We start from the raw sequence: 17678 nt of genomic DNA, 5'->3' as shown, positions 1-17678 counted from the left end.
CAGAACTAAAGATTTTAGAAGAGCTTTAACTACCATGCGCAGGCAGTTCAGGGAGATCCTTTTTTATGAGAGAGATCAAGCTGTTGATCAAAATTCATCTCAGATACTTTACGGAAATAAAGATTTCTTGGATTTAAAAAGAGATTATTAAGCTGCACATTGTGACAGATGCTACTGACAGTAAAATATTATAGATGTTAAAAAAAAATCCCCAAGAAATGGGTTATAGGTATGGATATAAGAATTATCTGCTCATTATAATAAAATGTTACCCATCATCTGACTTAAAACAGTTTTCTTCATTATTGGAAAATCCCATCTTTCTGAGTAGTCTGTGTTAGCTTTTCTTTTTTTTTTTAGGGGGGGGTGTGGGTGTTGTGCCTACAGCAGGTAATGTGTCTAATAAGTGAGTGCGTACAGAAATGGGCTTTAATAGTAACAACAGCATTACAGAACACATGAAAATCACCGAGACAATCTCAGCAGGGGTGGATGCAGAATAACCAAAGGTTAGTAAGTGCTTCCTGCACTTGGATCTGTGTGGAGGATGTGATGCCAAAGGAAAATCGTGGCATGCCGTAGCTGCTGCCCAGTGGTGGTAGCTGGTGGACAGTCGGGATGCTGGTAGTGAGAAGCGTAGCTTCAATGGCCATAAGAAAAGGTGCAGGAGACAGAGCACATGCCAATTCAGAGTACAACCAATCCGAAATCTGAAAAGTGGGGCTGCTGCCAGCCCTTACGTTACAAAAATTGAGGTGGTGATGCAGGTGCCGCACCTGCAGATGCACAGTTCCTCTCCTTCCATGGTTAGGATTTCAACAAAGGCTGCCCCAGCTTTAGACCCCTGTGACGGAATTGGAAATGAATGTAAGGCAGCATGAGCTGTTAAATAATGTTGTTCTAATAATGTAAATGTACTGAATGCACTCATTGTCCGTGAAAACTGAATATTTTATCAATGCTTCCTCTTCTTACCTGCAGCAACCTGCTGTACATCAGGCTTCAGTGCCTAATAGAACAAGTCACGGCAGGTACAGGAAATTCAATGTGTATTTTAAACTCCAGATTAATCAAGGTCTCCTTTCTTAGATCTAGGCTGTGTGTGTCCTTGATATTGATGTAGCTGGGAGATAAAAAAAGCAGATAAGAAATTCTGTATTAGAACAACATTAATAATAAATGAATGTTGATCCTAATTGAGTATTATTTAAACATACTGAATGGAGGCAGCAGTCTGCTGGGACCATCTTATGTTGTCAGACTATTTCTCCCTTGCTGGCTGTTGCTTCTGAGCATCTCTCTTTAGCAAGAAGACTGAATTGTTGAATTTTAGGTGGTGTCCTTGACAGATGATGACTTGCAGTGGTGATGGCTGAGCTGGAGGAGGAATGCATGCACAAAACTTGTGAAAGATACACACGTTGCATTTCTTCTGAGGCTGTGCAGAGCTTTGCCCTTTGCTGCATTTTAGCTTTCACTCCCATGCTCTTCACTTCTCCCTTTTCATCTCTACCTGACAGCCCCATTTAGAGGCCAGCAGGCATCTCTCAGGGGTGAGTAGCTGCTGCTTTTCAGGCAGCAGATGACTTCCTCATCCTGCCTCACCAGTACCTATGCTTTCTCAAATTTTTCCACAATACATGTCTTTGAGACATGTGATGAATGATAGGAGTATGAATCAAGCATCTCCTGTCACCTGAAGTCCTCGCTGTTTCTAAATTGCTTTGTCGATGATTGAAAGCATCCTGGAGCTGGGACTCGTACACACAGTACTGAATGACCCACATAGTTGTTTGGGATCGTGGTTGTTTCACAAAGCTTCTCCCTCTTCGGTAGAAACAAAAACATTACCTACTGTCCTTTTCCCTGCTCAGTAACTGAATGATTTTTAATTGACCGGTTGTCTTCCCGTACAATGCAGAGCAATTTGGCTCTTGTGCTGCACAACCCGGTCACACTCGGTGCTGTTCCATGCGGTGTCTTGGTTTGCTTCCTGGTTTGAGCTCCTTGATCTGCTCCCATTCTGTGTCTGCAGTGGTTTATTTTCCTCCCCTGAAAGGAAGCTTCACTTTTTTGATCTTTCATGGTATTTTTCTTAGTATTTTTATGACCCTAACCAGAATGAAGTTGCTCCATCACAATGAAATTGCAGCAGCACCCTGTAAAATAAGGAGGGATGAAAGAAACTGAGGCTCTACTTTATATATCGTACTTTTTAAACATTTATTGATGATCATACTCATAAAGCACCTAGAAACCAGGTTGATGATGTGCTGGGCACTACAGCCTAGAATAAAAAGACTTGCCTGGAGAAGGCGGTGCTTGGGGCTTGGCAAGGACTTGCAGCCACATTTCACAGGAGGGTCTGGAGCTGGTTGCTGCCTTCCTGTCCTCTGCGTGCAGCAGCCAAGGACTGGTACTCACCTATTTCTTCTTGGGAGATCGTATTGCAATGAACCTCTGACCTTACGGGTGCAAAGCAGTCTGTTAATAAATGACCTTTTATTGTCTTGCAATCTACTGCGTGCTTCCAGGGTAAAAGCAAGACTTGAGCTTGTCCCAGTTTCTGGAAAACTGTTCTGGTGCATTAGTTAAACTTGTTTGAGCATCCCTACATATAAATTCATATAAATAAAAGGCTGCAATAGCAACACCTTTTATTTATGAGCTGTCAGATGAGCTAAGAAATTAGTTCTAACACAGGAAAAGCATAGCCAGCAGCCTTCCAACTTAGCCATGGCAGCAAAGCATATAAATTGTGCTTGTAGACACCAGGTCCATTGTGGTGAGTGTGGCTTGTAGCGATCTCTCTCCAAATGGTCAAAATGCCTTACCTTGAAATATGGTCATATTCTGAAAGGCTGTTCCTGGCAATTGCTGTAAATCCTGTTCTCCCACAAGACTTGGTTTGGTTAGAAATGTGGAATAAAAATCAGATTTGCAGAACAACAGGCTTTGTTGCAAAAGACCGTACTAATCCTGTGAGCCATGACGAATTCTTCTCTGCTGTGTTCCCGTGAGCCTTGTTTGCTGTGCCCCGCCGAGGTCAGTGACAGATAAGATCTGTATCGATTCTGAGCATCCTCTGACGGTAACCTTTGAAGGGACAGGGAATGTATGGCCGTGGAATTTTATCTATCAATATCTGAGTAATAGAAAGACAAGCATGACATCTAATCCCAACACAGGTGACAGATCATAAATCTGAACTGATATGGTTACTGGTAATGGGAGGCCTGCAAGAGGGAGGGCTGAAGGGGTGCTGATGAGCACGGTGAGATCAGGAAATGCTTCAGGCTGAGAGATCTTTGGGCCAAAAGCACATAGGTTTTTGTCATAGGAGAAGGGTTTGGATTCACAAGTGCAATATGTAAGATCAAAATGCTTCAGATGGGATGTGGACTATTGGTTGTTCAGACAAGTCGTACAACATGAAAGTCAGATGCTCGCTGCACACGTTGTCTTGTAAGCAGGACTTTTTTAAGTTGACTTTTTAGGCTGGACTGGCTTTGAGAAATGCCCAGCCCCACAGCGCCGTGCCCAGCCTCCTGCAGCGCTCCCTCTTCAGCTGGAGACGGGGCGCTCCCAGCTCCCGGCAGCCTCCGGGGTAAATAACAGGGAGAATTTTAATAATTCAGATGGAGCACGGGTTTAGTAAAGTAACTGCTTTTCTACAGACTAACAATACTTAGCCGGCTGTGTTGCTTTAGCTGTATTTCAAATCAGTTTTCTATCTTTATACCCTTTTGGTTAGACACCAGCGGAAAGAATTCCCCAATGCAATTTCATCACACAGAAATTCACAAATGTTTAAAGTAAATAAAACCCTTGGTGTCAGTTCGGAGCTGTTGTCATCTTTTATTCTTACTATTTAAGCATGAAAAGCAATAAAGGTGGCTATAGCATTTTTTCTTCTGCAGAAATTTAATAGCTGTGCACAACTTACTCAAATTTGCAGTATATTTTTCTGAAGTGTATAATTCATAACATAAACATGCTCCCAATAATAAGCAATTTTTAGCACAATCTTGCATATTCTCTCAGAAAACAGGCGAGTAATTCGGTAGAGAAATGTTAGCTGTAGCTTAGTGAGAGGTGGGCAAAGGAGTTCTCTGCCTCACTGGGTGAATCAGTGATGAAAGGTGCTGAAAGCATTCACACGTGTGTACACTTGTTAAAATATGTATTGAGAAGAGAGGGAAAATAGGATCCTGCAATTACAGAGGTTGAGTAAAACATATGACAAGAAAATTAAATCGCTCGCACCGAGGATGCTGAATGGTCGAAGTGTTTTCATCCCTGCAGAAAATGTTGGGGAAACCTGCTGAAATTCGGTGTAAATAACAGAACGGAAGACTTGGGGTAGTTAGGCCAAATTACGGGGTTGCTGGTAGTAATCCATTTGGATTTACTGGTCATCCAAAAATAACGTGTGCAAGTTCTTCACCTTAGATTTGGTGATGAAGTCTGTCAGAGAAGATTGTCAAACAACCTTTAGATAACCAAGCCTGGAGAGCAAAATGCTGTGGAGGGTGATGAAGAGAGCTTCTTCCAGTGCTGCTGCTCCCTGGGGACAATCCTGGCCCTTCTGGTAATTCAGTATGAAGCTTTCATCTCTTGGCTCCATCTTTTTTAGTTTCTTCTTCTGAAAAATGATGAACTTTAACAAAGAATTGTTCTCTGTTTTGAAATAGAGGCTTTGCACTTAATACCAAATACTTCCTTAATTGACAATCTGCTTCATTAGTGATAAGCAGTAGCTGTTTTCTTACAGATCTGTGACACTGGAATAGTTTCCATGAATGTTAAGCACCCCTGTCCCTTTTTTCTACTGCAGAAGAACTAATACTTTTAGCTTACGCTCTTCCAGAGTGCATGCATCAGGTGATACCAAAACCTGTAGCAACAGGATTGACATGGAAATCAGCGCCCTTCATCAAAGTAACCCTTTTAAGGCTAGCTTTTGTGGTAAAGGAGGAGTAATATGCACAAAATTTGAAAGTAAACGTTAATGCAGGGTGAGCATTACTATATCAATTTGCTGTAGTCTCAACTTCAGACCCGGGAGGGGAGATACTTTGTCCCATCCCCTCTATCTCGTTTGAGCTTCGTCTGCTCAGTTTGGTTCTGAGCCTGCAGCGGGGTGCCTCGCTGTGAAGTAGCTGTCACTCCTGATACTCAGAGATTTTACACAGGGTAAAACTTCACATTACGTTATTGAAGATGACAGACTTGCAAAGCAAAACAAACTTGAATATGAGATTTTCTAGAATTGTTTGTTTACCACCAGTGCTTTTTTTGAAGAGCTTCTTCCCAGTGGAGGTGGAGTTGCATTTTGGTCATACTAAGACAGTTGCTAGTCATGGAGAAGATTGTGAAGAGAGAGTAAAAGCTACTTGACCGCAGTAAAATCTCAAAGATACTTGACTGAAGGTCACAAAACTGGTAATTAGATCTTATTAGAAGATAAAGTTGCTATTTCAAAATGTTAGCTGTAAATCCTGGTCGAAAACAATCTTCCTCTGAGATTGAGGATAAAATTAAAAGAATAATTGTTCAGAAACACCCACATGTAGCTTTAGGCTCTGTGGCCTTGGGAGGGTTTCCATTATTGAGTATTTTTGCTTGGGCTGGACTTAGAAGAGAGCCTCCGGGGCAGAAAGATGTCAGAGCAACTGGCAGACAGCTGAAGGGAGCCAACCCTTGCCATGGGCTGCTGGGGCTGAGTCACAGAAACCCAATTTTATGCTCAGAAATTGCCCTTTCACGTTGTAGTCCAAAAGCCCTTGGCTTCTTCAACAGAAGTATGAGTAGTTTTCCCAACGCAGTGTTACTCAGCATGATTGCCGTGATCTGTTCACAGCTGTCTCAGGACATATTCCTCGCTCAGAGCTCCCCCCGGGTTATGTGTGCTGGGTCTGGGGGGGTCTCAGCTCCTGGCTCCCCCCTTCCTCTTCCCTGGGTGATGCAAAAGGTGCTGGCACGTGCTGCAAGGTGGTGTCGGATGTGTGCCAGCACTTATCCCAGCACGTCAGTCCTGAGCTGCTAACGTGGAAGGCTTTCGGCATCGCTCTTTGGCAGGCAAAATGGACTGGGAGATGCGGAGAGGCTAATAACGCAGTGAAATTGTGCTCACCCAGGCTGGCAGGACTAACAGATGCCCTTGAAGCAGGTTCAGGCGGTGTCTGGAGCTGGAGCTGAGCTGCTCGTGGAGGCAGCACTGCACAGCTTAGTGCCAAGCAGCTCCGTTAAGTAGCAAAAACTGATCTAGGACCTCTTCCTGGAGCACATCCTAGCAGGGTCACACCGAAATGCTTTTGAGGGATCAGAAGATCAACCCTTGTTTTATGGTGGTTAAAGAGCACAAGTGGGGTGAAGGTCTGTTGGTAGCACTTCACATTAACACTACAGCATCTGCAGGCTCTGGTGAGAGCACCACATGCCCTTAAGGCTCCCAGCCTTACCCCATCGGTGTGATTTGCTTAGTCAGTAGTTTGTATTTCTGGGTATAAAAAGCAGCGTGCCGCCTTTCCTCCTTCCCTACCATGCTCCTCAAGTTGTTCACAGTAAGCTTTTTTTATACGGGTGGAAGACAACGTATCTATTTCTGTGTATTTGAATACGTGTTGAGGATTAAAGACTGCTTATTATTGCATGGGTTTTAAGCATTATTATCCAAAGCCAGACCCAGCCCTTTCCATCACTAGTGCAGGCTGCAGCAGCTTTCCTACATGATGGAAGCCATGTCACACGCTCGCATGTGTAGGTATATTTTATAGACAGCCTGATCTAAAATTGTTATCATTCTTTTGTGCATGAGAAGATGTCACGAAATTAACTCCGTAGAAAGCAATTGCCTTTTCTTGCCAACACAATTAGCGTGGATTGTCCATTCTTCTCAAAAGATCAAGTGTGACGATGGTTGCTTTTTAAAACAGTTTGTTGAGGCTTCAGGACCAGATGCACTGAGCTCCAGCAACTTGCTTTCAGCACGCTGCTGTCAATTCTCTTCTCTCTCCTTAAAGCAAATTTGCGGAGAACTTAAATGGTGATTTGTTCTCCTCCTTCCTGCTCTATAAGGTTGCTATATCTGATCACTGCAAAATGTCTGTTCAATTACTGTAGTCTTGCTGAAAATACAGTTTGTGATACTTAACTTAAAGCAGTACTGTCTTCATGATGGGTGGAAAGAGCACAGAAACTGCTCAGGGAAAAGCAGTAACAAGGAGACAAAGCTTTTGGAGTAGGTATGTTGCTAGGCGTTCATAAAACTTGTCTAATGTTTGTCCCACCCTTTGTTGGTTGGTTATTTAACCACTGTATTCTTCCTGGATAACTGAAATTTATATATATATATTTTTTTACATTAAAATTACATTAATTCTGTGGATTGATCATCATGTCATTCTTCATCAAATACATGTACAAATAGTTTGTTTTGTGTTTGTGGTTTTTTTTTTTAAGCATTATTATCCAAAGTTATATCCAGTCAAATTCAAAGCTCAAAGTCTTTTTTTCCCCTTTGGCTCAATTTATTAAGAAATGTTTGTTTATGTGTCTGTTTACATACTTTGTGTTTCATGAAAATTACTCTTTCTTGGAAAGCATTTGTGTCTGCATTCTGTGTACTGAATCAGCAGTGCAGTTGGTCATGATGAAGTACCTGTGGCTACTGTTTTGTTAGGAATTGAAGAATCGTGTTCACAGGCACGTATTTTTAATCTTTCCCTCTTTTCTCCCTGATGCTTCGCTTTATCCTGATGTGCTACAATTGGAAAAAAGAATTAATTTTCAACGTGACCACTGCATATGAGCCAAGGTCCCTGTGCTGTGTCTACCTTAGAGGAACTTGTTTTAAACACGATTTACTGGTCAATATCTCTTACTTTGCAGTCTTAGAAACAAATATTGCAGTGATCTAAGGCAGAAATACAAGTGCAAAAATTAATTGTATAGCATCTATCCAAAGCTTTTCCCTAAGTATGGGATCTCTCCAATTTATTCTCCCCTTCAGTAAGTGTGAAATACAACAGCTTTTTACATTGCACAGAGAGATTTCAATAGATGACACCAAAGAACTGCTTTGGGTAATAAAACAGACATGCACAGCATTTTTTTTCTTCCCCTTACATTGCAGGTAACTCTTTTAGTTGTTATACTTGCTCATTAATGTTATACGGATGTGTTGCGTGTGTATGTCAGTTCACACTGAAGCCCACCCCTGGAAGCTGGCTTAATACAGGCTCCTCTCTTTTTTCCTCTCTCAATAATGGTGTTTTATAATTCAGATCAAGAATGTGCTTGCATATTACTTCAAGTGCAAGTTTCTGGAGGCAGTGATGAAAAGCTTAGTCCAGGAAACTCCAGGTTTGGATTTCTCAACATGGACGTGTCTGATACAAAACCAGTGCATGGGGGCTTTCATATATTTATATATGAATATTCAAATTTAATTAGATGAAAATAAAGCGAGAATAATTCTGTTGTTTTTTTTCCATTTGCCCTGCTCATGCTCTGCCCCCCAGGAGTACTGCTAATTGGCAGATGTTTTCAGAGTTCTTTATCAATAGCAACTTTCCCTTTTTTCCCTCTCATCTACTGTGATTCTGTGCAGGATCCATAGTATTCAGCTTCTCCCTCCCTCTCCCCACCCAGATCTTTTCCCTGTTACAGTGATGTTGTGGTACTTTAAATGTATGTATTTCAATGAAAGTTAATACTCAGAACACTTGTGTGGTGCCAGTAAATATTAGGGAATAACTTCCTGAAATGTTGAAATTAAAATGGGTCTAGAGAGTTCTCACTTCACGTTGCATTTTTTTTTTTTATTTCATTTGAAGTTTGTAATTGATGCTGTTCTCAGGAATAGCTTCCTCGTCGTGGTAACTGGGAGCAGATGTGAATGCAGATAACCATAAGTGTTAACTTGTACTGTCTGGTGCTGTTAGTTAAGCAAACAAATTTAGGTCAGCAGAGCAAGAGAATCTTTGCAAACAGCAGCCAGATAGGATGCCCTTTGGTTCAGAATAAACACACAAAAATCCATGAAGGCTGGCTGTTTCAGAACAAGAAGCTTTGTCCTCATGTGCACTGTGCCTATCATTAACCCCAAAGCCTGAGGGAGAATAAATACTTCCTGGAGACAGATCCTGACGCCAGCCTGGACCTAGATGCTGGACTTCTAAAGCAATCAGTCAGCAGGCTTAATGTAGCAGCGTTCCAGCATGAAAAGCTTCAGTGGTTTGAACTTCAAATAATTTATTTCTAAATTACTTCTACTGTAATTCTTATTAATTCAAATAGGCTTCCAAGCTGATGTAAAACTCAGTAAATGCAAGGAACAGTTTAATGAATTGAAAATAGGATTGAGTCTTTTAAAGTAAATGTAGAAAAAAAAATATGCTTGCAATAATTGCTTAGATGGAAATCGAATCTTAATAGCTTTGTTAATGATTTGTAGTGAATATTGCATTTATGAGAACATATCAAGCTGATCCTTGTGCAAGAACCTTGTTTTGAATGGGTTTGATAAAATTACTCCGTAGAAGCAGTTAGTGATGTTTAATATTTTTGCCTTTACTGCTGTTAAAATATTTGAACGTGGCGGCCCTCAGGTTTACACTGGCATCTGGCTGCTGAAGAGGTGCTGGTTCTTCTGCCCAAAAATGCAAACCCTATTTTGAGTTTTACCAAAATCTTGCATTTTTCCATCATAGCCAGCTTAGGAGTTGGTTAGGTGCCCACACACCTTCTCTTAATTTGACAAATTGATGGTCAAGGTTTCAAAATTTCTCCCATTTTATTTCATTTCTTATGCCATCAACAAGTAAAGCTTACTTGCACTTGCCTCCTTGTCTGTAACGTTTGTATGATTTGAAAGCAGACAAGATCTTGCTGCTCCGCCTTTCCACCGCAGTCTTCCAGCTTTAACCTAATAAAGAATATGTGGAGAAACTGAAATGCAAAACACTTTTTCAAATGATGATCCTCTGCAATCTTTAAAATGTGAACCAAATTTCTCAGTGTGCATCTGATCTAATGATTCAATTCATTAGAGAGAGAGTTTTGAGGTGATGACCTATAAATGATTACAAGACTCCCACGGCATAATTGCATCGAGCTCTTTTTTCCTGCCTCTGGACATTAATAGCACCCACTGATTAGACATTAAGTAAAAACCAGCTCACAAAAGTATATCTGTTAAAGTCAAAGGATAAATGCCTTTTACAGCAAATTGTTCTTTCAAGGTAATTTAACAATATTTGTCTTTTTAAGAGAGGAAGCAAATTCTACTATCTCCGTGCATGTGGCATGAACCTTACACTCCTGGGGCTGCTACAAGTATTAAAGCCTGGAGGGGTGTGTGAAGTCCAGTGAGATTTTTCCCCAGTCTTCTACTTTTTATTATTCAAAATATAATGGAGAGAATGTACTGAGTTAAAGTGACTTTGCAATAAAAAAACAAGCCCTGTAATGGGGCCATACAGTAGGCATTTTGCAGCTATGGATCTCCCTTCCAGTTGTTCCTCTTCAATTCACTGATGTCCAATACAGGTGGGGGGGGAGAATACTTCCTTGAATTCCCTGGTATTGTAACTCTGTGTGTTTATCATGTAGGTGATTGCATTTGTTCAATGAAAATAATACCAGCAAAACAAACAAACAAACAAATGGCTGTAGAATATGTTCGCTGCTGAACACATACTGCACAAACCCTGACTGTGCTGCAGTGCCAGCTCCTGACCTCCTGGGGCTGTCACAGGGGCTGGCATCGGTTCCTATTTCGGGTGTAGGAGCCTACTGAAGTTTGATCTTTTTGTTGGTACTCTGTTATATGATTCCAAATGAAACTTGCTGATGTCATTTATCATTTTCATATCATCTTCCTTTTCTTCTTAAGGTGATGGTCAGAATTTGGTTACAGAAGATGTGACGGTAGTGGAGGGAGATGTTGCCACCATCAGCTGTAGAGTCAAAAACAGCGATGACTCAGTGATTCAGCTCCTGAATCCCAACAGACAAACGATTTATTTCAGAGATTTCAGACGTAAGTTTCATCTTTTAATATTTGGTAACAACTTTTCCTGTACCTTGCTTGCACTTGGGATAAAGCATTTGCTGAGATCTCTTCTTTTAATTTAATGTTAGACACTTAAAGTTTAGTCAATTCTTTAGAGGGCAGATGAAACAGGCAATCATAATCTTTCTCCTTAATGGAAACCTTGATGGTCCCCTTTAAAAGTCAGACTGTCTTACTTTGCAATAGGAATTGATTGTAGTAATTCAGGGTGAATTGCAATTGAGTGCCAAATATTTAGCTGACACAAACAAATTGAATAGGGCAAAGCAGAGACGGTGCAATGTTCTCAGAGGTAATCTGTTTGGTTTGAAGACTGAAATTTTCAAGACAATCTATGCCTCTTTATAGCCAAAACAAAATCTCCCATCACTGCGATGTCCAGTGAACGAGTCTGGCTTTGTTTCCTGTTGTGACAATACCATGGGAGCCTCATAGCGGCAATAAAATATTTGAAATTCTTTGTATTAATGTCACAGCAGAGATGCTGGCACATTATAGAAACACATGGCAGATCACATTCCCTTCTGAGACATTTTATGATCTACAAGTACGGGAGGGCAGTGGAGGCTGGCTCACTTCACTTGCGCTACCATTTGTGGCCTGCAGTTTAGCTGGGGAGATTTGAAATGCTTGGTTTCCAAATTCCTTGAAGAATTTAGGTAGCCTCTACTCATCAGGAAACAAATCTTAAATGATCCTTTTCCAGTTTTTGTCTTTCACACTGTCCCTGGTTCACTCACTGCACTCTGAAATGCAAGCATATAGAAACGGATTTGCAGAGTAAGCAATTTACCTACGCATCCCTAAGCTGTATGAAGATAAACACCATGTCAAAAGATTTGGTGCTGTGCCCAGTGGATTTGCTTATGTTGATTCTTTGTAATGATTTGGGAACAGAAGTATTTTATAGATCCAAACTTAAACATAAGAAGCAGGATTATAGCTGCAGTCAGGAGCCCATGGGGTTCTGGTTTAGATGTTACTCACATTTCTATAGACTTTTGACTTTTTGTTGTGAGAGGAACTGCTGCATTTGTCATCACAGTCACTGACGATCCCTTTGCTCTGCAGCGCTGAAGGACAGCAGGTTTCAGCTGGTGAATTTCTCCAACAGTGAACTCAGAGTGTCATTGACAAACGTCTCTATTTCTGATGAAGGAAGGTACTTCTGCCAGCTCTACACCGATCCCCCGCAGGAAATTTATACCACTATTACAGTGCTTGGTAAGGACCCAATCGATGCTTGTGATGAACTTTGCAAGTGCTCTGTGCATGGGGTCTGGGTTGGATAAGGCAGTAGAACAGGGCTGTGACTGGGGAGTTCTGCCTGCCCAAAAAGAGCCACAGCGCTCCAGTGATTTTTGGTAAACTCTAAGTATTGTAATACTAAGTGCTCCCCCACTGGAGACCAGCTCAGCTCTTCAGTAGGTTAATGCAGTTTTGTACTTGAACTTGCAGGCATGAGAATTTCAAGGGCTGCCTGCAAATACCAAGCCCAGTGGTGTGTTCTGGCCATTGTGTATTCTCCCTGTCTTGCAGCACACCCCTGATTGCACCCCCAGTCTGTCTTTGTAGGTCATGTTGTACTTAGTGTGATTATTGGGTCTTCCCCATTTTTTCACAGGGTATTTTTAGCTTCAAGGAATAAGCAGAGGTATAAGTGGGAGGTAATTTCTACTTCTAAGCCTCTGTTTTACCTGCGCAGGTCACTTGGAAATTCTGCTGTGTTTCCTGCCATTTATGAAGTGGAGTTTAGCACAAGCTTTGTTTTGCAGACAATTGGCAGGGATTAATTTTTTAACTGTCATATTGCCTGTCTGTAAGAACATCAAAGTGAATCATTATGCTTTTTGGGCAAGTCTGAACCTGCTAGCATCCTGGAATGGATATTGAGTGGCTTTGCAGGACCGCACGTGCTGTTTAAAACAAGCTTTCCTCTTGCCATGTGTCCCCTTCTTTTAGAGCTAGAGAAGATATATTTCTTGCAAGCAAGGGAATTTATGTTGTGATGGTTGCATCTCATTCTGTGGAGAAAGAAAGAAGTCAGCCAGAAAGGAGAAGCTGTAGAAAATGTCTTTCAATAATTATCTGATTTACAGAGGAAAAATAAATTAATGTTAATGCTTCATAACATGGTAGAACAATTCAGTTCATGAATTTTGTGTTGTCAGTAATCTGACTGATCGGGTCATATGCTAAATCTTTTCTTCTAAAACTTGGGGATGATATTATAATGAAGAAAGACAGCATTTTCGCTTGTCCATGGTAATTCCTTAAGGGCAAATATTAGTAACAGCATAGCTCAGTAACCTCCTACCATGTGAAGATGCGTAAGATTTTCTTTGTCTGTTGACAAACTCAGGGAAATCTAAAGTTCAACTAATGGAAAGTGATAGTTTCCTATCAATAGTAGCAAACATTTTTCACGTGTAATGGAATGTAAGATCTTTCACTTGACATCCTAAAGTTGCCCCTTTGTTTAGGAATTGCTGTTTGCAGAGTTGAAGTTAATTCTGCCCCTTCCCCCCCACCTTGTTCATGCTTTGCAAGACTGTGGATATGCAGCTGCAAGACTGTTGTGGTTACGGGTAATAGCAACTTGTGCTATTAGAGCTATTTCTACAGATTATCAGTGGCTTTTAAGATTCTATTAATAGGAGAACCTGCATTACAGAGGATGATATAATGTAAGATCTCACTTGCTGATTAGTTTAAATCTTTCTTCTTTTATTTAATGAGATTTGGTTCTTAGGTTTTATACATTGTTTAAGTAATGTTTGTAAGCAGTTCTACTACAGCTATTACATTTATCAACAGCTTTTAAGTCCTAGCGCAGTTTCCAGTATCCATATTAGAAGTTCTCTTCCAGCTCTTCTCTGTAATCATGCATACACAAAAATGTTTTGTGGTATTTAATCTCACTGCTAACAATATGTTTGACATAATAGTATTTACTTTATTCGCCTATAAGCCAGCACTGCATGCCTTTCAAGTGGGAAACATAATGCACTTGGTGGCTTGTTGTTTTTTTTTTAGCATACATTATGCTTCAGAATTCAGGAAAAAGTCTGTTTTCTTGTCTTGTACTTCAGTTCTTTTTTTTTTTTTTTTTCTTTTTAAGCAAAATTTGCAGCATGACCAATGTGTGCCTGCCTTTCCCTCACATTCATAATGCAGTGTTTTGTGTCCACCTTTATCACATACTCAGGCAAAACCTTAGTTCACAGGGCAGGCAATGAAGATAGATGTTTATTATTAGAAGACTAAGGAGGGGATTGTTTATCTTAGCTAACATTTGTAATTAAAGATAGGGTGCTGTGAAGCCAAGGGTAGCATGTCTTTCCTTTCTTCCATATTATTGACTCCCTAATTAGGAGAAAAAATGGGACAGGGCAGGGGAGTAGTTATCTGTGTCAGTACATTGTTGGTCCTCCTAGGAATTCATTTCCCACCCAAGATCTCGAAGTCATTACTCAGGCTCCTATATATTTTAAGTTATATCAAAGAGTAGTTTTGTTGATCTGCTTCTAATGATTCTTGCTTTAGAGAGCAGGGCAAAGTTTTCAGACATCCTTCTATGCAGTCAGTGTTAGAGGAGCTTCACACTTTCTTTTCCTTTAGTAATGTTCCTCCTTCCTCTTCCCCGTGACTTTAATGTCTTCAGTGAGACTATATGTAGATTTATTCACGCTTAATTGGAACATGTGAAAATCTCCAATATGTAGCCTGTTCTGTTCTTTTTAGAGAAAAGCCACAAGTGACTAATTAGTCCATTTGATCATCTGGATGGTATTTATACATATTTGTTCTTCATTAGCTGAAAAACGTGTTAGTCGCATTTGAACTATACAGTTGCTTAATCATATCGATCAGAGCAAAGTTGAGTTTCCTTTGGAAGTTCCGTGTTTTTTTTCCCTGTAAGTACAACTCAGCGCTGCATGAACTCTTGATGTTCATTTTTTTTTCTGTCTTTTGCCTCTATCTACTGGTTCTTTCGTGGGGAAGACTCCTTGTTTCTATGTCATAATTTTTAAGCTTGTTTGTCATGTCTCTGGGTTATGGTGCAGTTGTTATCACCCTGAAGCTCTGGCCTGTTTCTCAACATTACTGGATTATGTTTCATGCAAGACTCTTGATCTGTAGAGAAAACTTGTCTGGGGAGAATGGCAAATTACCATCCCAGAGTAACTACCAAATGATGCAAGGATCTGTCACTGGATGCAGAGCTGACTCTCTCCTCTCTCTGGGGTGGTTTTGTGTTTAGTTTGTGGGAGTAGGCAGTGTTGTTTAAAAGGTGATGGCAGTCCAACATGGTCTTGTGCTCAGTGCCTTTTGAGCATTCTAAATGAGCTTGATGTTTGCTGGCCTGCTTCCATTCCTTAAGGCTGAGGCTTGAAACTGAACAGCAGGAGAGAAAAATTGCCTTCTGAGGTTAGAACTGCGGTAAGTAATGCACTTCCAAATGTCAGCTTTGGTGTTTCCTCTGCCTGTCAGCACAAGTCAAGAAATGTGCATGAAGTCAAACTGTATTTTAAATAGCAACATACACAACTGAATAACGTGGAATACTCAAACTCATCCATGGAGTGGTGCCTTGCTAGGAGAGAGAACAGAAAGTTAAGAACTTGATAAGTGATAATTTGTGAAACCACTTTGATTATTAGGTGGAGAGTGAAAGCACTTACTCTGATTACTGTGAAACCATCTATCAAAGGATTTGATCGATTGAAAGATCAAGTAAATGCTGGTGGCTAGTTTACTCTGGTAGATTTTATGGGTTTTTCGGAAGATCTTGTCTTGTGTTAGTGATCAGAAAATGTCTTACTTGTCTTTTCATCAAGTATGTGTTGTGTTGTTTTTTTTTTCATTTTAGTACCACCACGCAATTTGGTAATTGATATCCAAAAAGAAATTGCTGTTGAGGGAGAAGAGATTGAGCTGAACTGCACTGCCATGGCCAGCAGACCAGCCACCACAATCAGATGGTTCAAAGGAAACAAGGAGCTAACTGGTAGATGTATCCTCTAAGTCACTTGTTTGTTTTTTGTTTGTTTGTTTTTACATGGCTGAAATAATTCATGTAATATTGTCTATTTGTTCTCTGCTACTTAAAAAAAAAAAAAAAAAGAAAAGAAAAAAGAAAGCTGTTTTAAACACCAGCTTGGGAACAAAAGAGTATGTGGGCAGACTTAAATTATTCTTTAACACAAAAGGGCTGAACTTCATTTTGTCCTCTGCCTACCTGCCAGAATTGAATACAGGGTTCTGGAGCCTTTCTGTAACTGCAGGTGACTTTGAAGAGCTCAAAAACTGTGCAAAGAGTTTATTTCTGTGGTTGTTTTTGTTTTTCTCCCCTGTTTTAGGTATGAGTAAAATCATTTGCACTTTGAACTGTAAAGATTTTCAGTTCACCTTCGTATCCAGTTCTTTTGTTTATACAGTATTTTTTTCTGTGTTCAGTGGAATATTCATGTAAGATGGATTTCTCCCACTCACCAAAATCTGGTCGCTTCTGGTATTAGCACATTCAAGTCACTGACACTGATTGCATGTGTCATGCTGTTAGTTTAAGTCTGCATGTAGATGTGAGCTTGGTTGACAACACCTTTGTGCTGAGACACTGAAGGGCTCTCTACAGAAGTCCAGACTCATTACTTCAAATCCACCCCCCCTACAAGGGCAAGATAAAATCTCCTATTTAAGTACAACACCTACAAGCATCCGAGTATGACACATGCTGAGCGTATGCTGATAAAGGTGGAATGCAAACCTGCTGCTGCTTGAAGTGGTGCCCCACTGATTTCCAGCACCTGTTGTCATCTAAACGTTATACCGATCTTCAGATGATCTCTTTCTTAGTTCCCTTTCCCATTCTGGCGGGCAGCAGTGCAATAGTATTTGACCCTTCATGCTTGACCTGTCCAGCTTCTTGATTGAGTTTTCTTGCGTTGGCAATTGAATCCCAGCTTTCCTTTATCTTTGAAGACTGCTGAGCTGAGTAGTAGCTCCTTGAAATACCAGTTCACCCTGCTGATTCTTTGGATGTTTTTTAAACAGAAGTAGAAAAAATGAAATACTTGGTTTTAGGTTGTGAATAGAGTGAAAATGTAGCTTCTCTGATCAGAAAGCCTTCCCTCTGAATATAAAGGGATGTCACTTTCTGCAGCTCTCCTCGTGTTTTACTTTAATATATTATCCAGAAATATTTTGTGTTTAAAAGACCTCTGCTACAAGTTACTCTTAATGTTTTGACTATGTGATCTGAATTCTTAAATAAAAAGCCACAGATAAGAGAATCTGGAAGCACAGTGGAGGCACACTATCAGCAAGTGCTTGCAGAGTTCATGGAAAAATTCTTTCTCTCCTGTCGTGTCTTTTCTTTCTTGATTCTGTGTTGTGTGTTACACCACCTAGTAAATCCTGAACTATGCTTTGCTCCCACCATTGTGGTTATTCTCTTCTTCAGGTGGAGTACTGCTGAAATATTTCAGCCTATCAATACTACTTTTAATTAAGTTAATCTGTTTAATCACTTTTCTAGCTAATTGTTGATTCAAGAGTGGGAGGGGATTTGTAGCTCCATTGATTTAAGAGTTTG

General features: G+C 40.5%; 1 protein-coding gene across 11 annotated transcripts in view; it reads left to right on the top strand.

Moving 5' to 3' along the window:
* The window catches only part of CADM1 (cell adhesion molecule 1), a 178043-nt gene that overhangs the window by 109069 nt on the left and 51296 nt on the right, over positions 1 to 17678 (top strand). For all 11 annotated transcript variants that reach the window (XM_038167497.2, XM_038167499.2, XM_072027780.1 and 8 more), the window contains exons 2-4: positions 10901 to 11047; positions 12152 to 12304; positions 15954 to 16091. In XM_038167497.2, coding sequence (XP_038023425.1) covers positions 10901 to 11047; positions 12152 to 12304; positions 15954 to 16091 — 438 coding nt within the window. The remainder of the gene's footprint in view (positions 1 to 10900; positions 11048 to 12151; positions 12305 to 15953; positions 16092 to 17678) is intronic.

Source organism: Anas platyrhynchos, chromosome 25 (assembly GCF_047663525.1).
Source record: "Anas platyrhynchos isolate ZD024472 breed Pekin duck chromosome 25, IASCAAS_PekinDuck_T2T, whole genome shotgun sequence".
NCBI classification, from domain to species: Eukaryota; Metazoa; Chordata; class Aves; order Anseriformes; family Anatidae; genus Anas; species Anas platyrhynchos.
Note: the sequence above shows the minus strand (reverse complement) of the source record. Positions and strands in the feature narration are given on the sequence as shown.